At 40.9% G+C, this 25955-nt stretch overlaps 1 protein-coding gene across 1 annotated transcript in view; it reads left to right on the top strand.

The window, feature by feature from the left end:
* Nucleotides 1-25955, top strand: part of FRAS1 (Fraser extracellular matrix complex subunit 1) — a 340675-nt gene that overhangs the window by 217852 nt on the left and 96868 nt on the right. The window contains exons 25-31 of the mRNA XM_072115515.1: nt 4131-4271; nt 4980-5120; nt 5917-6187; nt 8466-8550; nt 8733-9053; nt 11840-11993; nt 12623-12804. Coding sequence (XP_071971616.1) covers nt 4131-4271; nt 4980-5120; nt 5917-6187; nt 8466-8550; nt 8733-9053; nt 11840-11993; nt 12623-12804 — 1295 coding nt within the window. The remainder of the gene's footprint in view (nt 1-4130; nt 4272-4979; nt 5121-5916; nt 6188-8465; nt 8551-8732; nt 9054-11839; nt 11994-12622; nt 12805-25955) is intronic.

Below are 25955 nucleotides of genomic sequence, written 5' to 3'. Positions count from 1 at the left end.
CAGTCAGCTCTGCTATATGCATCTATACCCTGATATATAGATCTCAACTTTGTAGCTTATAGAATATTGAACTTCTCCACAAAGGGATATGCAGATCCAACAAAATACACTGAGTAGAAACCATATATTTGTGAATAAGTAATAAATACTTTATTAAATTGCAATTAAGTACAACCAGTTAAAATGCTGTCCCAAGTTATTTCATACCGGATGACAATCGGGGATCATATACATTGAATGCTATGCATTGGCATCAAAGCCATACAGGTGAAGTGTATGTATGGCGAGATCCTAATTCTAACATGCTAGTTTGTATAAAAGAACGCTCACCCATCGTGATGATCTCCGATGCCAAGGAGGACTGCAGCCCCGACGTGTATTTCTGCTGTATTACAGCTTTCGTCTGGGGGTCTGGCAGGAAATGCTCACGTGAGCCTTTCTGTGTGAGCTGTTCTTGGAATGCAAGGGTGGGAGCTGCTGCAGAGAGGACTTTTGGTGAGCAGACAGGAGAAACTATTCATGAGAAGAATCTGCCATGCCCAACCCTAGTCAGAAGAAGATTGAGGGTCGGATCTAGGGGCAACTGAAATTGTGTACACCTGGACAGATAGAGACAGATTGGAATTATGTCAAATGCTGTATTTTTGTTTATAACAGTGAATTAGAGAATGTGTTATTTTGTTATCCTGAGTATATTTAGGAATCATGTCTTTGTGGGAATACCCCTTTAAAACCATACAGGCCCTCTCAATACAAGATGAATGTTTGCTGCATATAGCAGCAAACACTCAGCGGTAATTTTAGGTTTGATTAATTTTAGGCTGATTTTTAAAAAAAACTAGAACTGATAGATAAATATAAATAAACAGTAAAAATCATAAACAAGTTAGGTATCACCGTGTTCCAAAATGTCTGATCTATCAAAATATAATAACGGTTATTCCCAGAGTTTAACCCCGTAACGAAAAATAGCACCCAAAGTCGAAAAATGCCTCTTTTTTGCCATTTTGAAAAATATTAAAGTCCTCAAAATTGTAGTATTAAAAACATCATAAAAAGTCGCAAAAAAGGAAACCACACACAGCTCTGTACACTGAAGTATGAAAAAGCCAGAAGATCAGAAGATGGCAAAATGAAGATTTTTTTTTTTACAGGAGGTTTTAATTTTTGTAAATTAATGAAAACATTATGAAACCTATATAAATTTGTTATTGCTGTGATCGTACCGACCCAAAGAATAAAGTAAACTTTTCATTTGGGGTGCACAGTGAAAGCCATAAAATCCAAGCCCCCAAGAAAATGTCGAAAATGCATTTTTTCACCAATTTCACTGCATTTGGAATTTTTTTTCTGCTTCCCAGTACACGGCATGGAATAGTAAATACCGTCACTATGAAGTACAGCTTGTTATGTAGAAAACAAGCCCTTAAACAGCTCATGGAAAAATAAAAAAGTTATTTAAAAAACCCACAAAAACGAAGAAGCTGGTTTTTAAATCCAGTTTTTTTGTGAACAACCCTCCTTCATTTTACTGTTTACTGTTTATGAATGTGGTGCAGACAGTTTTTATTGCAAACTACGACAGAATTCTGTCATGGATAGATTAATAAATCTCGCCATTGTGTTGACAGCTCCCCAGCTTGAATACAGTTGACCAGTTACCTCTATTACTTATTTTACGCCCTGTGCCGGCCCACCATTTCCTTGGCTGCATCTTCCTTCACCCCCCTCCACATTTCCTTTGGATATGATGTAAAGGGAATAATAATCACATCACAATGCCTGGTGGTTAGCAAGGTTTGGTATTATTTCAGGGTTTCTACGCCAGTTTTCAACATCTGCCTCATTTCAAGGTCATCACCTTCATTTCTCCTTTTATATTTGACAGCTACATCCAACATTCTGAAATGAAATTTGCTTACATTTATTTACTCTGAAAAGAAGTGCTCAGTTTTTAGAAATAAACATGAAATACTACATTCATGGATGTTCTTACCTCCTGCGGATATGAACCAGACTAACTAGCAATCCATTATTTATTAACTCCCTACAGATGACCTTTTACAATGTAATTCTTCTTTCCCCGCTTTCTTCCTGCTTATGTTATAATCAGGTCATCACCATCTCCTATATAAATATTAATGCTTCCTACTGTCATCTAAAATCTCATTTCTGCTTTTGTTCTATCTTACTTTTATTCATTTCATCATCCTCCTTCTGTGCCAATGGCTTTTTGTATATATTTTAGCTTTGTCTCTTCCCTATATTGGTTTTCATGTTGTTTAAGAATATAAACCATGTGTTCAACAATAATAATTATATGCTCTGATCTTGTTATGTGGTATTATTGAGATTATACCAGCATACATTGGGTACAGAAATTTAAATTTTTATATGTATTTAAATCTAACTACATATAAAGTTACTTGCTTTTTTGGAGTCCGGGCAGGCAGCATTGTGTGTGGGTAGGCGGTGGTGCCAATTAGCAGGCCGAGAGTTCGAACGGCTGTGTCATTGGGCGGGAGTTCAGCCAAGCAGCTGTGTAAACGGGCGGGCAGGAGTTCAGGCGGTTGTCTGCATGTATCTGTTTCTGACTGAATGCATCTATATCTGTCAGCATGTGTGTGTGTTTGCCTCCATGCATGTGTGTCTTCATGTATCTGCCTGCATGCATGTATGTCTGCCTGCATGCATCTGTGTCAGTCAGAAAGTGTGTGTTTTTCTTGCATGTATACATGCATGTGTATTTGCATGCATGCATGTATGTTTGCATGCATGTATGTCTGCATGTGTGGTTGCCTGCATGCATGTGTGTGTCTGTATGTATCTGTGTCTGCCTGCCTGTATGCATGTGTCTCTGCCTGTATATATGTCTATGTTCTGTGTCAGCAGTGATATTTGTCTTTTATGAGTTTTCAAAGCAGCAGAGGTGTGTATTATGATGTTCGGCAGCAGCAGCGATGTGTATTATGAGGTTCTGCAGCAGATGAGATGTGTATTACGAGGTTCTGTGGCAGCAAAGTTGTGTTCTGCTGCACGTAAGATGTGTATTATGAGATTTTGCAGCAGCAAAGGTTTGCATTATGAGGTTCTGCAGCAGCTAAGGTGTATATTATGTTCTTCAGCAGCTGAGGTGTGTATTGTGCAAATTTTTTTGGTTTGCCCTGTAAGTTAAATTACCTCAAAACTGCCTTGTCCATGACAGGGTTGTTTGGTATAACTTTGAGGGAATATTTCGGGAAAAGGTGACTGTTTTTCTTTCTGATTTGTTAATGCTGCCACATGAGTTCACTGCAAAGGGGCACTACAAAGGGGCACTGCCGTCCCAGGGGCCGACTAAAACCTGGAGCCCACATTTAATGTAAACTTATAATGTATAGTTTGTATATATATTTTGAAAATATGCTGTTGGTTAATTGGGCCACTGTACAGCTACTACAATAAACATACAAATAATAATTCATTGTTATTGATTATTGTACTCTATATCACAGAGAAATGCAATGCGACTTCAGTCATACCTATTTTATATTTGTTCATTGTTACATTTCTGAGATAGTCCCATTTTAATCTGACTGGTACAACCAGACAGGTACTTGAAGCACTGCTATTGAAGCCTTACACCCCTCTACTTCCAGTGTCGCCCCATGCCTCTTACTAATAATCTCCTGACTATCTGTCCTCCTGGTGCAGAGGAGATGCCCTGGGTGCACAAACTGCCTCATTAGTGTATTTATTCAAATAGGAATATCTCAAAGATAGAGTAATGGAAAGGAATAATAAAGGTATGTTAGTAATCAAGATTCATTTTCCCTAAAATATCAGTATACTGTAGTCTCCCTTTGTACTGTCTTGGAAGCTTCTACTAATTTGTTATTTAAAGCTTAAAGGGGTTTGCCCATGAAAGAAAGTTTTCAATTTTAATTCCCTAATGATGTCTGACAATAAAGATCATTTTTCTATATTTTTGTTAATAACAATGAATTAAAGTCTTATTTTGTCATTGTGAGTATATTTAAGAATCTTGTCTTCATAGGAGTAACCCTTCAATGAGATTCTCGTAAAGACCTATTTCTCATTTCCTTCTTTGTGTAGTGGACTTTTAAAAGTAGGATATTTTTATATTGCAGAATGTGGATTACACTGTCAAATCTGTGCTGATTTCAATCACTGCAGTGAGTGTAAAACTCCATTTTATCTGTTGGATGGACAATGTGTCAGGGAGTGTGGTCTGCAGCACTATGTGTCCTACTCTGACCGGATATGCCACTGTAAGTAGACCTCGAAACTCATCAATCTCTTTCTAAACACCACTATTTCCTATATTTCCCACTGTCACTTAAAAAATAAAATACTGAAGTTATTCTATATAAATTAGGTATCACTGTAATCATAGTGATCTATACAATAAAGATAATATATTATTTTTTATGGTACAGTGAACGAACACCCCTCCCCCCCAAAAAAAAATCCAAAAAATCTTAGCCAAGAATTGATGATTTTATTTTTTCCTCACATTAAAGAGTTAATGAAATTTCATCAATAAGCTAAAGTGTCATAAAAACTTTAGCTTATTGATGAAACCAGAGCAGGCTCATCAGAAGCATGCTTTTGCATTTTAAAATGAAAATGTGAAAAATTACACTTAAACTTCTAAGCCTCATGACACATTACAAAAATGAGAGAACGCTTAAAAACCATTCCAACATAAAGAAGACATTCGGTAAATGTTAGTTATCAACTTAGTTTGGTGTTATAAATATATGCAAAACAGATCACGCAATTTTTTTTAACGAATATAAATTGCCATGTGTCATGAGAAAACATTCCAAAGTTCTAACCACTTATAGTAACACATGTCAGATTTGAAAAAATGGGCCGTGTAAGGAAGGTGCAAAATGGCCAAGTCGTTAATTCCCTGTGGTACTTTCTGACTGGTAGTAGTAGCATAAACCTGGTTTACTTTACAATTTTTATAGCCTGCTCTCCTGGATGTCTGGAATGTGACAGTTCCCAGCATTGCAAAAGATGTGACAATAGAACGTTTTTAAAGAATCATTACTGTGTGCCTCAGTGTGGACATGGATTCATGGGAAACACTAAGTCAAGGAGGTGTGAAGGTCAGTTACAAAACATTTAAGCTATCGTGTAATGTAGTGCCTATAACTGCACCCACATTTATGTAATTGTAATTTGTTATTGTGCTGGACAGTGGATGGATATATCACACTGAGTAATATTAAGTGTCATAAAATTGTTCTTCACTACACTCGGTTTATGTACTGTACAAATATTCCAAACTATAAATATAGTGTTCACATGTGTAATAAAAAACTGTAATCACTTCCCTTAATAAAATGTATAGGAAAATGAGAATGCAATCACAATAACAAGGTCACCTACTAGAATAAGAACAATCTATAAGAACAATTCACACTTGGTGTTCAACGCATCTATTTAAAAACACAACTAAACAGCTGAAGAGAGATTTGCCTAATTAATTTATGTTAAAATTTGCATTTACAAAAGGCAACCCTTTTCACGTGTGTTTGTTAACGCAATGTTAATACACATGGTACCCTTGCATTAACGATTGCGTTTTATAGATGCAAATGTTAACATCAATATAGTTAGGTAAATCTCTCTTTAGCTATTTCATTGCGTTTTGAAAAGCATGCGTTAAATGCCACGTATGAACTTTTCCAATACCACCTCCGATCTGCTATCCAAAAATGGCACACAGAACCACAACCAGAGCCCACGATGTGGGTGTCTGAAGTGATGTTCCCTCTTCATCCTCTAAAAGTGACTCATTTTGGTAAGATTACTAAAAAATGTTATAGCTGCTATTGCATAATAATTCTTGAACATAACACTTATAATTTTGTTGTTTTTGTATCTATTTTTTTGTTGTAGCTAATAAACATCCCCCAGTTCTACTGGTAAATGGCTCTTTCACTGTTGGCATTGGTACAGTAAGACCATTGGATCTTTCTTTTATGAATGTTCAAGATGTAGACACTAAAAAGGCTAGTCTTACATTCCATGTTGTAACTGCTCCGGCCAATGGTCGGCTTGTAATGATAGCACGTGGCAAGGAGGTAAATCTTAACAAGGACACACACTTCAGCTGGAATGATCTCATTGAGCAAAGGGTGAGATTTAAGCACAGCAAAGAGAAAGCAAGGTAAGCAGCTACTAAACAAGTGTTTCCTTTTAAGGAGGATCTACCAACTCTTCTAAGATGTCTGCGGGATAATATGTTTTATAATTTTGAGTTTTATCTTTTATGGATATATAGTCATGACTTCACTTTGTAAATTTTTAGGTGCCCCACAACAAAACTGTACTTTGTGATTGCCAATATAGTACAGAATCATGGCATATAGATACATTGTGGTGTTGTCAATGGCTCAGGTGCTGAGTTTGTGTGTCCAGAGCAGTATCGTGGCACATACTGATAGCAAGGGTCCTAATGCATCTGCCACCATCAGTGCTAATACTCATTGTGGCCTTTTATTCCCATGATGCTACAGTGCTAACCCCCTCCCCCAAGGTAACCTGTTGCCTCCAAGCCTATTGAAGTTCCCCCAGGCCCGTTGTATTATGGCTCTTTATTAGGTCCTAATACACTGGCTGCCAGCTTTATGTAGTTTATTACAGTGTGTTTAATTGACATCAAACATTGCCATTATCATTGCCTTGTACCCTCCTTGGGCACTAAAAGTTTAAAAAAAAAAAACCATTAAAACCGTGTAATTATATTTAACTGTGTTGCTGTTTAGTTAGTGCTGCCAATGTCATACTGTAGATAACATATTGACAAAAACAAGGAATAAAGACTAATATGAGCGAATGAAAACCTCAATGTTTGGATTTGTAATGGGTTACCGGTGTACCGTGTTAATGGGTTTGGGCGTTGACTATTTAAATGCCAGTGACTTCATCGGGAGCAAAGACCTTAAAATGGAGGCGCAATTGCGCCATCTATCGTGGGTATTACTGTTTGTGGTCTGAGTTCAGGTAACGTACAGGATTTTACTATTTTATCGGGTCCACTCATCACATTTTAAACATTTTGGTGGAGATTTATCTTACTTTGCCGCTCCTTGCCCAGCTCGGCCTAGCCTAGTTTTGTTTAATAACCAGGCTATTTGAAGTGTGCATACCACTCTGCGTGCCACCTGCAGACCCCCTCCATGCCGAAATGGCGTGGAGGTGGCATAGTTGCAGGATTGGCATAGAAACACTGATAAATCCCCTCCTTTATTTCTGAAATTACATTTTACAATAGTAAAATACTACAATGCAATAATGAATAAAGTAATATACAAGTTTCATAGACTCCCATTCTTCATGTGATTAATATTTGTATCCATAGCAGATCTTAAGTATCTATTAAGTAAGTATGTATGTATGTATATATATATATATATTTTAGTATGTAGGAGAAAATGCATGTATGTACTTATAACAGAAATATTTAAACATTCAGGCATACAGATATATAGGTAAAAAGAAGCTTAAAGAGGGGCTCATAAAGTCTTAAGAGATACCACCGAGGACTTCTATTTAGTTGTCAGCCATGTAATCCAATTGTTACAAATTTTCTGTTTAGCATTGAGTGAGAATGCAGACATGAATTCATACCCATAATTGTTGTTTAATCCAGCTACATCCACCACTTTAAAGGGAACCTGTCATCATGGTTGATTTTCTGGACAATGCCACCACACTGGGCCATTAAGAAACAAAAACTTGAAAGAGTTATGCTGCTTGACAATATACCGGTAGGAGTTTATTAGGCCAGTTGCTGATGACAGGTTCCCTTTAAATTGTAGAAAGCCTACTTTATTAGTCTTTTTATTTCATAAAAGTTTCTTGACTGGGAATAATCATGTAGCAATTTCTGCCATATCCATATTTACTGTACATAATTGCTTTTTACTATATTTTATGACATAACTCTAAAACGCAACAACAAAAATGTAAACTTTTATGGCTCCAGTTTAATGATGCATGTAAAATGCCTCTGCTGAAAGTTAAATAAAAAAGTTATATTTCTGTATCGCTTGATAGACAGTTTGCTGTTTAGTAAACTTGTCTGATTATTTTATATGAATTTTTTAAGATAATGCACCCCCCCCCCTGCTGGCCACAAAAATAGGAAAAAACTTTGTTGGAATGATCATAAAGACACATATCCTGCAGTGAACATTTACATTTAGCAATGTAACAAATAAAAGCAATACTTTTATGACCAATTTTCATCAATGATAGTTGTTTGTTCATTTTAACATATAGCAGACATAATTCCTATTCAGTGAAGATTGCTAGTTCGCACAAAAGATAACAAATTATTACACTTATAATTGACTTAAAGACCCTTTTTCCATATCCATGTACATGCAGATTGATCATTTCTTAAACTATGTTGTTTACTACTGTTTTTGATTTTCATATAGAAAAGGTTCTTTTTCACTAAAAGTCAGTGATGGACAATTCAGCTCTCAGCCAAAGATAATCAACATACAAGCCGTGTCAACCAAGGTAATCTTCATTAAATATTTCTATCCAACGTCTTCATAAAAGAAAGCCTATTTGTAATCATGTATGTGATTGATCTACATATGTAGAATTATTTTTTTTAACTTTTTACATATTTGAAGAACTTGTTTTAATGAATAATTTTCCTGAATAACATTTCTGATTCTTATGCCCCGTCACATCAGGCACCATACATTTTGAGGAATGAAGAACTAGTGGTTGGCAAAGGTGAAGTCGGATCCATCACTGGTTCAGTTCTTGATCTAAGGGATGATGATAATCCTCAGGATGTTACAGTTATTGTTCTAACGGCTCCAAAATTTGGACAGCTGGTAATCCCTCCAGGGAACACACCTATCCACAAATTTCGACTGGATGACATTACAAATGGAGCTCTTCATTATATCCATGATGGCTCTGAAAGTCAATGGGATGCAATTGCTTTTCAGGCAAATGATGGATACTACTTCCAAAACATTCTGTTTCGTATCAAAGTTACTGAGAAGGTACTTATTTAAGAATTGTATCAATTTCTGTTATTAAAGTGTCCCTTTGTTGTCTTTAATTTTGATAAAACAGTACAAATCTATTGCAAGGAAACATTTTGGAACGTAAAGGACATTTACCATCAGGTTTACTTATGGTATACAGTCTTCATTTTCTTTCTTGTTACTTTGTCTAGGAGATGGCAACGTTTTTCATTTATTCTGGAATGGCCAGTTTCATATTAAAAACACATTATAAAAGTATGCTAATGAGCCAACGTCACTGTAGCTCCTCCTGGCTCCACCGTCCTATAATTCACTCACTGTTCCTCCTCGTCCCACCCCCAGAGTCGCAGACAGCTGGTGACATCACCCAGCTGTCTGCAAGTCTGTGCGGTATGTTTGACAACTACTCACCGCTCCCGGGTATGTCCTGCACTTCTCTGGCTCCAGGAATATACCGCAAGCCCTCCCATTAATATATATATATATAGGCAGTCCCCAGGTTACGTACAAGATAGGTTCCTTGGGTTTGTACGTAAGTTGAATTTGTATGCAAGTCAAAACTGTATATTTTATCATTGTAGCTGCAGACAAACATTTTTTTGTCTCCGTGACAACTGGATTTCAAAATTTTTTGCTGTAATGGGACTAAGGATAATCAGTAAAGCTTCATTACAGACACCTTACAGCTGATCATTGCAGCCTGGGATTAATGTAAAGCATCCAGAGAGCTTCACCAGAGGTTATAGGGGGCAGAGAGGTCCGTCTGTAACTCAGGGTTGTTTGTAAGTCGGGTGTCCTTAAGTAGGGGACTGCCTGTACTGGCAGATGGAGGCATCCTTTTTGCTTCCGTTAACACAGTCATAGCCTGCAGGAACTACAGGATGAAAAAATGCAGCAGGCTCTGTTTTTTTCTATCCTGCTTCCTGTTGGAGAGCGACATAAATGCTCAGCAGAGGTTATAATAGCTCATAGGAAACAAATGCAACTGTATGAATGCTGAGCGTACATTCTGCTCCCCAATGATATGACTGTCATTGGCCTGAACATGGCAGCTGCCAATTACTCCTCTCCCTGCTTTCAGGTGGCTGGAGACATTCATTGTAAGGATATGTCAGAAATCCTCCCATAATATCCTGACAACGAAGGGAGAATAACATGATATGAGCCTAGGCTAATTGTTCTTAGAAACAAAATGATCAGAACACATCTTGGCCAGTACAGTATACACTTGTAGACACTACCAGGACATTGAAAATGTACAGGAGTATTGATTAAAGTGAGTGAACTCTTCCTGCCACCACTCATAGCTATCACGTATCTGAGCACATCTCCTTTCTTTTCCAACCTATATCGATATTGTAGTATATACTAAATATAGTTTGAACTCCTAACCAGGAAGTATCATTGAAACCTTTAAAGCTTCTGCGAGCTGCAGAACTGTATGACCAGTAATTCCCAAATATAAAGCTATGTCTATGCCCAAATCATTCAACATTTCAAGCATTTGTTTGTGACATCGGCAGAATATGGCACCTATATTATGTGAATGGAGAGATCAGATGATTTACAATATTGTCCTGTGGGATTACATAAAGCCACCCTGTTCCTTACATTTTTATAACCAGGATGGCTCCTGTTTGTAAATGTTGCTTTTAATATGTAAAATATTTCAAAGGAATTTTATTATTTAGTAAAGAGATGCACTGTTATTGGTCTTGTCTCAGGAGTATGTACTACCTTGGGTACTTCTGCCTTAAATATAGGAGATATGACCCTTTTACTACTCTCTTCAGGTGGTGCTATAACTTACGGTATATAACAGTCCATATCAGAAATTTATGTAAACATGGAAAGTAGAAAAGAGAAGTTGGCACTCACCATTTTCTTTAAAATCGTCCTTTATTTATTTCATCATTAATAATATCAAGGGACACCTCTCGACGCCTTCATTTAAGGCAAGTGAAAACGCCTAGAGATATAGGCAAGATGAAGCGCCAGAACTAGCGTGCAATGAGTCGTCCCTAGAACGTGCTCCTACTGCTTATCCTCTCCCCTGTACTGACTGAAATGGTTAACAATAAAATAAATAAAGACTATTTTAAAGAAAATGGTGGGTGCCAACTTTTCTTTTCTACTTGCAATAGTTCAAAGGAATGTTTTAGCTAAAGGTGGACTTCTTTCCAGAATGGCATATGGTAGGAATTTGTTAGTGATGTAATTCATTGTAATTTTATTTACCTATGAAAACACTATATGGTAGCATTTTTTATGCTTAAAGGCGTTGGTCACTTTACCTAATTTTTTTTAATGTTTGTTTGTAAGCGGGGGGGGGGGGGGGGGGGAGGGGGGGCAGGATATTAAGCCATCTACCAGTAAACATCTATTAAAAGTTCTGCACCACTTTCTTGATATGTGAAGTGAAGCCTCCTCTCTATCACCTCATCAACCAGACAATCCTGACCATAAAATGGCTGCAGATAGAAGGTCATGTGATTTCAAGCTGTCCAAGAACAATCACCCTGCCAGGTCCTTATGATAGCATTCATGAATATAAGATTAAAGTCTTGGTAGGACATTTGGTAATGGACAGATGAGGTAAAAGACAGGAGGCTTCTTTTAACATATCAAGAAAGCGGTGAAGAACTTTTAAAAGATGTATGTTGGTAAATTACATAATATCTTGTCCCCCCCCACACACATTACAAAAAACATGAGGAAAAATGGACAACCCTTTTAAGATTTGAAGTGTTGTATTGATTCCTCATCTTCTGCATTTAACCACATTCTCCCTATGACTACAGAAAAACGGAGGGATACAGCTTGTGTTAAACTCAGCTGTTTGGGTTCCAGAAGGAGGGATGCTTCAAATATCAAACAGACTCCTCCAAGCTAGGGCCTTTGGCACGGCTGACTCTGATATCCACTATACCATTACAAGTGAACATCCAAAATTTGGTAAATACTAAATATCATTCCTATTATTTCTTAATTATTATTAATTCTTGTTACAGGGGCCGCTTAGGTTTATTTTTGAAATGTTTTATTCCTAGGATATTGGGTAATTTACCACTATACATGCAATACCTTTTAGGAGCTGGGACAAGGAGCAGGAGATATGCACCTAAGGGACATCCCATGACTTAGTCTATTAATCCAAACTTAGTCTGTCACTGCCCTAGGACAGGGAAGTGAGAGCAATGACACTAAATATTGTCATAAGTTCATGTAAGATTGAATATGGACATTTAAGATCATTTGACCATCTGTAACTTGCCATTTTATGGACAGAAATGTCAGTTGCTTAAGTAAAAGAACCAAGAGCTTCACTTTACATTATAAGAAAGAGCTGTAGAACTGTTGTATATTTGTATATTTTGTATATTTGTAAATTTTAAACCTGCCCTACACATTACAAAAAACTCAAAGTAAAGTATCCAACCCTTTAATGCAGCTGGAACAGGACTAATAGAAATGCCCACCTTCTTGTACATTTACCTGCTATACAGTATGCACTTTTGTTCTCATGTGGAAAATGAATTCAAAAGAATGGATGGTTACAAAAGGCAGTTTTCACTTTTTTTCAGGTGACGTTGTCCTTCTTGTTCCCATGCCAGCTGATGGGCCATCAAATAGCTGGCAGCGATTACCTGATGGGCGATTTGCCACACCAGCCACTTCATTTACACAGCAGGACATCAATGAAGGGCTTCTTTGGTACAGACATTCTGGTTCCCATTCACAAGGGAGAGACGCATTCAGTTTCCAGGTACAAGGTTATAGAGTTAAGTTTGATGATTGTTTTGTACTTTATTTCTAGATTCCAAATGAGCAAATGAAGGAGATTAACAAAGCAAAATATGCCCCAATTTTGATATAAATTGTATATATATATATAATGTTTCAACATTTTTCCAGGAGCCAATCATGATGTTCTCCCCACATATCCAATGTCGAACTAGCCCACCAGCGAAACAGAGGTTCCTCTAGTGGGCCAAAGATTTACCCCAATAGTGGACCGTAGAGGTCATAAGGTCATGCAAAACTTTAGGTTACCATGGTCTATTAACTAGTGGCTAATGAAGGATTAGTGCCCAAAATAATTTTGTCTGGTGGGCCCAGGAACCCTATTCCAAATCTGCACAGCAAGAAAGTAACAGATTATATTATTGTTGCTTCATATAGGTAATATAAAGTTAAGATAAATTCAAAAATAGCTGAACAATGTTAGAAACAAAAAGGGAACATTATTCACACCCTGCCATGTACTGTACTGCCAGCTTAAAACTTTGATGTCAGTAGTTTACCATATGATGACCACAAATACCAAATGCTGTCAATGGTCACATGTTTTCTACTATCTATGGCAGAGAAGTGGAATAACAGAGTGATTAACTGTTTGTAGCCAAAGCAAGTAGCCCACAATGGTCCATAAATATAAATACCTAAACAAGCAGATATTTTCTGGCATATCATGATCTGTAAAATGGATTGATTCTGTATAATATTGGATATGAACTTAACTAATGCTTCCATTCCAGAAAAATAGCTGGCACATGAGGGGTTATTAGTTACCATGAATTTCCATTGTGAAACTGATTTTTTTGCGTTTGAGTCTTTATTTTTTTTTTAATTTCTCCTCTTTTCACTAAGAACAATTCTATTAGTAGAAATACCGGCAATAAAGGGGCTTTCCCACAAAAGAAAATTTTTACATTTCAACCCCCTAGTCATGTTAACACAAAAAAGATCATTTTAACCTCTCAGTTTTATTGCTGTTTTAGCACCCATTACTCCCTAGGCTGCTCAGTACAAAATCCCAGTGTGTAGGCGGGGACTCTCTAAGCAGACACATTATCCATCTAGTTCTATCGAGTGAGAGTGTGGTTAGATTATCATGGTACAGTTGTATATAATTCATCTGGCTTCTGACATTGTACTACACACTGATACATACAAAGAGAGATCAGAGATGATGAGATGCCTATTACACAGAGGCTGATAGACAAAGGCTTACAGAGTTTTACACAGTCAGCTCTGCTACATCTCACAGATATGTGCCTGCCTCCCCCTTTCCCTGGATCACTTATCTCCTTGTAGCATGTAGTTTACAGCTCCTCTCTGCCCACAGTGTACTGGCAGAAAGTGATCAGTGTGAACTCCATGCAGGGAGTGAGGCTCAGAGTAGAAAGACAGAGAAACTCAGCAGCATGGCCTCACACAGGATTCCAAGATGGTGCCTCCACTTTAAAGTCAGAAGTTACAGGGTCGGGTCTAAGGCTAACTGAAATTGAGTACAGCAGGACTTACAGAGACAGGTTGGACTTATATCTATGAAATGCTGCATTATTGTTAATAACAGTGAATCAGAGAATGTGTTATTTTGTTATCCTGTGTACATATAAGAAACTTGTCTTCGTGGGAATACCCCTTTAATGTTCCATACATTTTTATACCCTTAAGTTAAAGATGATCTATACCCAAACAATATATGAGCCACATGCCAGCAAATCAGAAGGTATAGAGTTGTCCAGCGTAGTTTGGTTATTTTGCTTGTACTTAGTGGTTATTTTACAATTGATCTGTTCAGCAGTGGTTTCACTTTGAGCTGATGAAAAATTGTTTTTTATTGATTGATATTCTGATGAGTTTTATTATTTAAGAAGATAATCCAATATTTACTGTGTTGTCGATTTAGTAAACTAATTTCTCCCAGTGAAAACAAAATAAGTAAACATTGGCTACTGTTCTACATTCTAATCTTCTAATGGCAGTGCATGCATTCTCTTGAATTATGCACACACAGAAATATTTTTGTCTAGCTATTTGCTGAGAAGGCAAAGGATTATTTCACACAATGATTTCCTTGGCCTGGTTCTCTGCTGGGGAGATGAGCATCTGTTTATTACGGGAATTTAAGCATGTAGAGTTCATCCCAGTCATTACTATTAGGACCTCTTGATGATTCTACTCCCGCAATCCATCAGTACAGGTGATTAAAGCAATTTGCAGAGTAACTCAGACCGATAAGGAGTGATCTGGGAACATTTGATGCAGATGTAAGCAAATCTTTTTAACGCTCTTCTAAATTACTAGTGTCTTGTCTGTTAATGAACTCACTGCCCATTACGCTCAAAGGAAAGTTATATGTCTAACTAAGAATATAAAATCAAGTTCTATTACACACCTGGTACGGTGTTTGCTTAACAACACACAGATTACTAGTTCTCTACCTGTAATGCCTCTTTAGTAAATTAATTTACTCCCCAAGGGATAACCATTTTAGTACAAATCTATTCATGACTCTCTATTGTGGCATTCTTTAGTAATTCCTGTTGAACATTTAGATTTCAGTTGAAAACCTTGTCAAATGTGTGTATCCCTGTAAAGACTGATTGGATAGTGTGGGTGGACTCACATTGGGAAACATAAGGGAAAGGACAGAATCTCTTGGGGTTATCTATTGACACAGTATCAATGTAGTGTGAAGGGTTGCGAAGCATAGTGCTGGTGCATGTGAGATATGAACAGACAGAAGATAACATGTGCCAGTGCTAGGGAATGCCCCACAGCCAAACTCTGTATGTAAAAGAAGCTGCAGTTTTGAAAGAAAAGCACATTGCAAAAAACAGCTACAAGTACTTAGCACACAATTTATATTACATTTGCCTCTAAGTGCCATGGTTGGTGCTTACAACAATTGCAGTAGTTAAGTTGTTAAGTTTGACTGCGGCACCTAACAGTACTGCCGGTGGGTGCCTCCATCTTGAATGGCCGATCATGTGAAGTCATCGGTTGCCATGGCTGTCTATAGTCTCATAGAGACTCTTAGGCCTGGCATGGATTCTGATCTCTAATAGCCTGGGAAAATTACCATACACAGTACTGCAATATAGTATCAGTGATCAGATCCCCCAGGGTTAGAGTACCCTAGAGGGTCTGAAATAAAAGTAAAAAAAAAAAAAAACCTAAAAAAAAAACTCCTTCCTTTCCCTAGAACACATATAAAAATAAATAACCAGTAAAAATAAACATTCCCACGTCTCTGCTTTTTCTCCATTTTTACATCCATAAATATTGTAATAAAAAATGATCAATTAGTTATATAGGTCCCAAATTGATATAAATTAAAACTCCATCAAATACCGCAAAAAATTACTCTTTACATAGGTTCGTACACTGAAGTATGAAAAGTTATTGACCACAGAATTTGTTAAAATGGCAACTATTTTTTTGTATAAAACATTACATTTTTTTAAAATCTACTAAAACCTAATATAACCTGTATAAATTTTGTATCCCTGAGATCGTACCAGCCCAAAGAATATAGCAGAGGTGTCATTTGGAGCGCAGAATGAAAGCCTTGAAAACAGAGCTCGAAAAAAACTACTGCAAATGTGTTGTTTCTTTTTCAGTTTCCTGTACAAAACATGGAATATTAAATGACTCCACTAAAAATACATTTTGTCCTGCAGATTGTCAGGATTTCAGTTGGCGTCCTGTGGATTTTCTAGTTGTTTCTATACCACTGTTCTATGTAGTCTGATTGTTTTCACCTGTCTTTCTGTTGCTGGTGTTTCTTCATTACCTGCTGGGGTTTTTAGGTCCCAGCTATGTCAATTTGTATTATCCTATCAGGAGTGTCCGGACTCCATTTAATGCTAGTTTGTAATTCAGTATTTCCATAACGTCCCCCATGACGGCCCACTAGGAGGATGACCCTTGACCTCTGTAGGGACAGGAAGCAGAGAGGTTAAAAGCCTCCCCCCCACATCCTCCCGCCAGTGTCTTCCTGTCCCTACAGGGGTCAGGTCAAGAGAGGGTCTCTCTCCTCCTAGGGGGGGGGGGGGACGTTTTAAAAAAAAAAAAAAAATGGAGAAGGATCTCCATACTTACCACCTTACCTGGGGTTACGCCGACTGCGGTCCAAGTTCCCCTCCGGACAGATCCTCGGTTAGCCCGGCGGCTGCGGGCTCTCCCTGGATGGAAACATCGTCCGGCTGGCGTCCTCTCCGGCGGGCTGGTCCGCCAGACTCTCGCGCGGACGCAGGGAACTACGTTTCCCAGAATTCCTCCTGACCGATGACGACTTCCGGTCGCGACCGGAAGTGACCGCGGCGCCGGGCGCGGGACGCGGAGGAGGCCACCGGCAGGGGGATGGGCTCCCCATGAAGGTATTTAAATCCTTAAAAGCGGGTAGTCAGTTGGTCTGAGGTCTATGACTCGGTTTCTTTCTTGGCTGGCCGTCCCAGACATCATAATGGCTGATGAGGCAGACTTGGGCCTACTCCACCCCCCGGTGCACGTGAGTGGTGCTGTGTGGCAACATATACAATTGTTTTTTGTTGTGATCACCAAGTCATTGTTTCCTTGCCTTCCTTCCCTAGGAGCAAGTTTCTAAGGGGAAAGGCAAGGAAGAGAAATCAGGGAAGTCTGAAAAGAGTAGAGAAAAACCTGAAAAAAGCAGGATTCCTGTTAAAAAATGCAGTATGTGCCTCCGTACCCTACTAGAAGGCTATAAGAAACCGATTTGCAAAACCTGCATTGAAGAATTTATGCGGGAGGAGAAAACGTCTTTTATGGACGAACTTAAGTCCTTTATAGATGAGAAAGTGGTTTCTTCGGTGGCGGCGGCAACGCAAGGAGCCCCCCCACGTAAGAAAGCTCGGATAGTATCGGCTTCCTCCTCAGAGGAAGAAGAAGGGTGCATTTCAGACTCTCCTTCCTGCACTCTGGCTGGAGACCAGGAACATCAGGATCGTGAGCAGGCAACAAGCTCCCGCTACTTATTCCAAAATGAAGATCTGGACGATCTTCTGAAAGCTATGCGGGATACATTGAACCTTGAAGACGAGGAACCCCCTCTTTCTCGTGAAGATGAATTGTTTGGGGGACTCAAAGCCAGGAAACATCGTGTTTTTCCCCTTAACGATACCCTTAGGGGACTAATTAGTCAGGAATGGAGAGACCCTGAGAGGAAAATCGCGGTCTCTAAGAATTTCAGGAAACGCTTAGTCTTCGACCCTGAAGAGTCAAAGGATTGGGACTCGTTCCCCAAAGTTGATGTACAGGTTTCCAAGGTCTCTAGGAAGATGGACCTGCCCTTTGAAGATTCGGCTCAGTTAAGAGACCCGATGGACAGAAAATCTGAAGCTCTTTTAAAGAAAGCATGGGAAACCTCCATGCTAAGCCTTAAGTCAAACTTAGGAGCCACCTCGGTAGCAAGAACACTATATTTCTGGCTGGGGAAACTGGAGTCCCATATCCGGGAGGGTACTCCCAGAGAAGACTTACTGGAAAGCATACCGTTGTTAAGATCAGCTACTGCCTTCCTTGCTGACGCATCTGCTGAAGGAATAAGGTTCGCTGCAAAAGAAGGAGCTCTTACCAATGCCACCAGGAGGGCCTTATGGCTGAAGCAGTGGAGCGGGGACATCCGCTCTAAATCCAAGTTGTGCAGCATTCCTTTTTCCGGGGACTTTGTGTTCGGACCCGAATTGGACGCTATACTTGAAAAGGCGTCTGACAGGAAAAGGGGATTTCCAGAGTCCAAAACAATACCCAAGAAGTCTTCCTTTCGTCCTTTCAGGAACACCAGAGAGACTTACCGTGGCAAAGGTAAGCAAGGACGATGGAGTTATCCCAAAGGAGGAAGGGGTTTCCTTTTCTCTAACCTCCCAGAGGGTCCAGGAAACAAGAAACAATGACGCCAAAGTGGGGGGGCGTCTCCTGGGATTCCTATCCCAGTGGACAAAGGTCACCTCGAATCCCTGGGTACTGTCCATCTTGGAATCGGGCTACAGGATAGAATTCTCATCACCCCCCCCTTCTCCAAGGTTTGTCGCTCCCTTACCATCTCTCTCTCACTCTACACATTCCTTCATTTGGCAGGAAGTATTTCATCTAATCCACATGGGAGTGGTGGTGCCGGTCCCTCAAGAACAAGAAAAATTGGGATTCTACTCCCCGTTGTTCCTTGTCAAAAAACCAGATGGATCAAATCGCCTAATTATCAACTTGAAAGAGCTAAACCGCTTCATCGTTTACAGAAGATTTCGCATGGAGTCGGTAAGAACAGCTACCCAACTTATTCACACAGACTCCTATATGTGCACATTAGATCTAAGAGATGCATACTATCATGTACCTATCCACCCCTCATCTCAGAGATTCCTAAGATTCTCGGTTCTCTCTCCCGAGGGCTCCGTCTTACACTTTCAGTTCCGTGCACTTCCATTCGGTATCTCATCGGCTCCAAGGGTCTTTACCAAGATTATGGTGGAGGTGGTAGCCTTTTTAAGACTACAAGACATATCAATCATCCCTTACCTAGACGACTTGCTAATTATAGGGAAAGACAAACAAAACCTAATTTTGGCAAGAGAGTCTTCCCTAAGAATCTTAACAGAGTTGGGATGGTTAATCAACCTGAAAAAATCAAGTTTAGTACCCTCCACTCGAAAGACCTTTCTAGGGATCATTCTAGACTCAACTCACCAAATGTCTTTTCTTCCTCAGGAGAAAATATCCAACATAAAGCATCAGATTCGTTCATTCAGACGGAAGGACTCTGTACCAGTCAGACAGGCGATGAAGATCCTGGGGCTCCTCACAGCATGCCTACCTGCGGTCGCCTGGAGTCAGAGCCATACTCGGATCCTTCAGAATTGGATCCTAACTTTCTGGAACAGGAAGTCTTCAGGTCTAGACAAGAAGATCCGGATTCCTTCCTTCGTAAAGAGGGACCTGCTGTGGTGGACGGAATTAAGGAACCTAGAGAAAGGGGTATGTTGGCACCACCTCCCAACCATCACCATAGTGACAGACGCAAGCAGCTCAGGCTGGGGAGCAATCCTTCCTTCCCACTACGAGCAAGGGTCCTGGACTCTAGCCCAAGCAAGAAACAGCTCAAACTACAGGGAGTTAAGAGCGGTCTGGGAAGCGCTAAGATCAAACACAGCCTATCTGAGGAATCATCATATCCACATTCTCTCGGACAACATCTCGACAGTGTCCTATTTAAGGAGACAAGGGGGTACAAGATCCCCAGTATTATCGAGTCTGGCTCGTACCATTTTCCAGTGGGCAGAAGAAAACATCCTTTCCATTTCAGCCACCCATTTGAAGGGATCCCTAAACAGAGAAGCGGATTATCTCAGCAGGAGAGAAATCCTACCGAACGAATGGTGTCTCAACCAGGAGATCTTCCTACATCTAACCAGCGTCTGGGGCATGCCCCAAATAGACCTATTTGCTACGAGGGAGAATTCAAAATGCCAACAATACTTCTCTCTGGAGGCCGGCGAGTCCAGAGACCACATGGACGCGTTCAGCCATCGTTGGAGCGGAAGTCTCATGTATGCCTTTCCCCCAATTCCCCTAATTGCGAGAGTACTCAGAAAAATCTTGCTCGACGGGTCAAGGGTGATCCTGATCTGCCCAAACTGGCCAAAAAGAAGCTGGTACCCACTGTTGAGGTCCCTATCTGTCCAGCAACCTCTTATTCTACCGATTCGGAAGGACCTTCTATACCAAGGTCCGATTTTCCATCCCGATCCAGGAAGACTCCGTCTGGCGGCTTGGATCCTGAGTTCGAGTTCCTAAGGTCCCAAGGTCTCTCTCGGGCTGTAATAACTACTTTGAAGGCAAGTAGAAAAAAGGTTACTTTCGCCATATATCATAAGATATGGAAAAAGTTTGTGACCTTTTGTGGGGCTAATCCCCCCTCTCAGTCTAACCCAAATATTTTACAGGTACTAGACTTCCTGCAAAAAGGACTAGAAATTGGTCTTTCTACTAGCACTCTGAAAGTCCAAATTTCGGCTCTGAGTGCATTCTTCGACCATCCCCTGGCGGACCACAGGTGGGTCAAAAGATTTATTGCTGCTGCAAATAGAATTAGGCCTCAGATTCTGAAGCGGGTTCCCTCCTGGGATCTCTCCCTGGTTCTGGATGCTCTCTCCAGACCTCCCTTTGAGCCTTTAAAGGACGCTAGTATAAAAAACTTAACTTTAAAGACTTCTTTATTAATAGCTGTGACTTCAGCTAGAAGGCTGGGGGAACTCCAAGCCATTTCTATTAGAGAACCCTATATGTGTATTCTCCCTGACAGGATAACTCTGACTCTGGATCCAAGCTTTGTTCCCAAAGTGGCGTCTGGGTTTCACAAGAATCAAGAAATAATTCTTCCATCATTCTACGGGAATCCTTCTTCAAGCAAGGAAGTGGAGTGGCATTCCCTGGATGTAAGGCGCTCGGTCTTAGAGTACTTAAAAGCTACAAAACCCTGGCGCAAAGATCACAATCTCTTTGTTCAGTTTCAGGGGAAGAACAAAGGGGTAAAGGCATCCAAAACCACGATCGCCAGATGGTTAAAGACTGCCATAGCCTCTTGTTACACAGAACAAGGGAAAGTGTCAGGTTCGCTAGGGAGATTGCTGGGACTTCTGGTTCTTCTGGTGGTACCAGCAGCGTTCTCCGAACCCCGGCGCGTATCCGCGCAAACTCCACCTCTCGTCCTGGGCAGCGGCTGCTAAGATCTCGCGCTGTCTAGGAGTGGCTGGGACTTTGAACCTCTGCTTGGTGCTTGGTTGTTTCTGCACCTTGAGGGGTTAATTCCCAGATGCTGTCCAGCACCTATCAGGTTCTGGAGGTGGAGTTCTGGCTGCATAAATTGCAGCTTCACTAGTCACCAGTGCCAGTGTTTGAAAATCCCTTTCTCCACCTGGTTGCTGCTAGTTTGTATTGCTCTGTATCTGTATCTATATTGTTGCTAACTCGGCTAGTTTTGGACTTTGACTCTTGCTTACTGATTCTGCTTTTGACGTACCCTCTAGTTGTGACTCCGGCTTGTTTACGATTCTTTTATGTTTTATGTTTGTCAGTCTGTTTGTGTTCCCCTTCCCACACTTACCCAGAATATTTCGAGTCTTCAAGTAGTCGCCCCACGGTTTAGCGTGGGGGGGCTATAGGAAGGGACAGAGGTTGGGGCAAGCTCAGGGCACACTATCCCCTGTCTTTTTGTGTACCAATCCTAACAGAAACACTGGCCACACATAGGTCTGCATCCTGTATCCGACCTGCTACATTCTCTCCTTCCATGGAGCCTTTGTCAGCTGTGGTCGCTCAGGTCCAGACCCTAACTCAGCTTGTTCAGGATCTAGCTTCCCGTCTCCAAATTCAGGAATCTATGCAGGTTCCACGGCAGACATCACCGCAGGATCCACTGCCACCCACGCCTGAACCTAAGGTTCCTCTCCCTGACGTGTTTTTTGGTGACCGTAAGAAATTTTTTTCATTTCGGGAGGGCTGTAAACTTTACTTTTCTTTACGCCCTCGTTCATCGGGCACAGAGATTCAAAGGGTGGGCGTGGTAATTTCCCTGTTGCGTGGGGATCCGCAAAATTGGGCTTTTTCTCTCCCACCTGACTCTCCATCCCGTTCTTCTCTTGACGCTTTTTTTTCTGCTTTAGGCCAGATTTATGACGAACCTGACCGGCGAGCACTTGCAGTTTCCCACCTTAGATCTCTGTGTCAGGGAAAACGGACAGCAGAAGATTATTGTGCCCAGTTCAGACAGTATGTGACTGACTCTCAATGGAATGACTGCGCCCTAAAAGACCAATTTATGTCCGGACTGTCAGACAGAGTACAGGACTTAGTCTTAGCTTATGCCGAGCCTCAGACATTAGATGATGCTATGACTCTGGTCATCCGAGTTGATCGTCGCCTAAGATCCAGGCGATCACCTCGGGTGTCCTCGGACTGTCAGCCAGCGGCCAGTCTGTCTCCAGGTAGTCCAGAATTGGAATCCATGGAGCTGGATAGCATCTCTCCTGCACAGCGGAAGCAACATCGAATAAGACGCCATCTTTGTTTCTACTGTGGAAGTCCTGATCATCAGATCAACACCTGTTCCAAGAGGCAGCAGCAGGAAAACTTCCGCTCCTAAGCAGTAGTCGGGGGGACTGCTTAGGAGCTCAGGTACTCCCTATTGTGTCTAGAATGTATTTACCTTGTACGGTTAAGTTTCAGTCTGTTTCCTGCACTGGTCGCGCCTTTTTGGATTCAGGTGCTGCGACTAATTTAATCGATTATAATTTTGTCTCTCAGTTTTGCATGTCATTGATTCCATTGTCCACTCCTATCCAGATGTCGGGTGCGGATTTGACCCCTCTACAGGCAGGGTTGATCAAATTCCGAACCCCGCAGATAAAGCTTATGGTAGGAGCTATGCATGAAGAATGGTGTTCTTTTCTAGTTATGGAAAACCTGTCTGAAAATGTCATTCTTGGTCTACCCTGGCTCCGGATCCATAATCCGGTAATTAATTGGGAAACTCTGGAGCTGGTTCATTGGGGTCCTCTCTGTAAGGAGCACCTGACCAGAGTTTCACTATGTACAGTAGTGACGGAAGATCAGGGTCTTCCAGGTTTTCTCTCGGACTACTCAGATGTGTTTTCAAAACCCTTGTCCCAAGTCCTTCCTCCTCACAGGGAGTTTGATTGTAAAATTGACCTTCTTCCTGATGCTAGATTGCCAAAGGGTCGTATATATAACTTGTCGGTACCAGAACGGGAGGCACTGAAGAGTTATATTGATGAGAGTTTGGCAATCGGACATATTCGTCCCTCTGAGTCGCCCACTGGGGCCGGGTTCTTTTTTGTTGAGAAAAAAGATGGTGGTTTACGGCCGTGTATTGACTATCGAGAATTAAATAAGATAACGGTAAAAAACTCAGGTCCCCTCCCCTTGATCCCGGATCTCTTAAATCAGGTTTCTGGGGCCCAAGTTTTCTCTAAATTAGATCTCAGAGGGGCTTATAACCTGATTCGGGTCCGAGAAGGGGATGAGTGGAAAACCGCATTTAATACACCTTTGGGGCACTTTGAATACCTGGTTATGCCCTTTGGTTTGAGTAATGCCCCAGCGGTTTTTCAAGGCTTTATGAACTCCATTTTTCATGATTACATCGGTGTGTTTATGGTGGTGTATCTAGACGATATTTTGATTTTTTCTCCTGATATGGTTTCTCACCAGCAACATCTCCGCCAAGTACTTACCAGGTTGCGCAAAAACCACCTCTTCGCTAAGCTGGAAAAGTGTGTTTTTTGCGTCCAGAAGGTTTCCTTCTTAGGTTATGTTGTGACTCCCTCTGATGTACAGATGGATCCGAGTAAGGTTCAGGCGCTCACGGACTGGGTTCGGCCTACCAATCTTAAGGCCCTACAACGATTTTTAGGTTTCGCTAACTATTATCGGAACTTTATAAAGAACTTTTCTGTGATCGCCAAACCCCTCACGGATCTAACCCGTAAGGGTGCTGATCCAAACAACTGGTCCCCTGCCGCTGGCTCAGCGTTTGAAACTTTAAAAGCGGCATTCTCGTCAGCCCCAGTTTTGGTTCAACCTGACCTCTCTCTACCGTTTGTTGTGGAGGTTGATGCCTCCGAGGTAGGAGTAGGTGCAGTGTTGTCTCAAGGGTCCTCCACTCTCACCAGACTTAGGCCCTGTGCATATTTCTCTAGAAAGTTTTCCTCTTGTGAGAGGAATTATGATATTGGTAATCGAGAGCTCCTTGCCATTAAGTGGGCATTTGAAGTCTGGCGACACTTTTTGGAAGGAGCTCTTCATCCGATAACTGTGCTCACAGATCATAAGAACTTAGTATATTTGGATACTGCTAAGCGTTTGAACTCACGTCAGGCTAGGTGGGCCTTGTTTTTCTCTCGCTTTAATTTTGTGGTCACCTACCGACCTGGGTCAAAAAATGTGAAGGCTGATGCCTTGTCCCGTAGCTTCGGGACTCCTGAGCTTCCAGCGACTACGGACAGTAATATTTTGTCTCCAGGTGTTGTGTTGGCAGCTGTCTCCTCCCACCTCTCCTCTCAAATTTTAGCAGGACAAAAATCTGCACCCAAAGACCTTCCGGAAGGCAAATTATTTGTTCCTCTTTCTTGTCGTTTGAGAGTGTTGGAGGAGACGCATTGCTCAGTATTGGCAGGTCATCCGGGAATGCGGAGTACCTTGGATCTCTTAAAGAGAAGTTACTGGTGGCCTCACATGACTAATGATGTGCACGCATTTGTCCAAGCCTGTCAGGTCTGTGCGCGAGGAAAGACTCCCAGGAGACGTCCTGAGGGGCCTCTTCTTCCGCTTCCAGTTCCCACCAGGCCATGGTCCAAAGTGTCAATGGATTTTGTCACTGATCTGCCAGCATCTCAAGGCTATACAGTGATTTGGGTGGTAGTGGACCGTTTCTCCAAGATGGGACACTTTGTTCCATTAAAAAAGTTACCTTCAGCTGAAGAATTGGCTGATTTGTTTATACAGAACATTGTACGCCTCCATGGTATACCAGATGATATTGTGTCTGATAGGGGCGTACAATTTGTTTCCAAATTTTGGCGAGCATTTTGTTCTAGACTGGAAGTTAATCTGTCGTTCTCCTCAGCGTTTCATCCTGAGTCTAATGGTCAGTCCGAGAGAATGAATCAGGAGATGATTCAATATCTGCGACTCTTTGTCTCGGACAGTCAGGACCAGTGGGTGAAATTCCTTCCGTTGGCAGAATTTGCTATTAATAACCACTGTAGTTCGTCCACACAGGTATCTCCGTTTTTCTGCAATTATGGTTTTCATCCACGTTTCTCTTTTTCATCTGTGCCTGTCTCTAATATTCCTCGAGCGGAAGCCATTACGTCCAAGTTGCGCTCGCTCTGGTCACAAGTTCGGGAGAATATTCAGAGGGCACAAAATTCTATGGTCCAACAAACTGAAAGAAGGCGCACTAAATCTGATACGTTTGTGGTGGGGGATAAAGTGTGGTTATCAACAAAAAACCTTAAATTGAAGGTCCCCTCTTTGAAGTTTGCGCCCAGGTTTGTGGGTCCGTTTGTTGTTACTCATATTGTTAACCCG

This window comes from Engystomops pustulosus, chromosome 1, assembly GCF_040894005.1.
Source record: "Engystomops pustulosus chromosome 1, aEngPut4.maternal, whole genome shotgun sequence".
Taxonomy (NCBI): Eukaryota; Metazoa; Chordata; class Amphibia; order Anura; family Leptodactylidae; genus Engystomops; species Engystomops pustulosus.
This window is presented reverse-complemented; position numbering and strand designations above follow the sequence as displayed.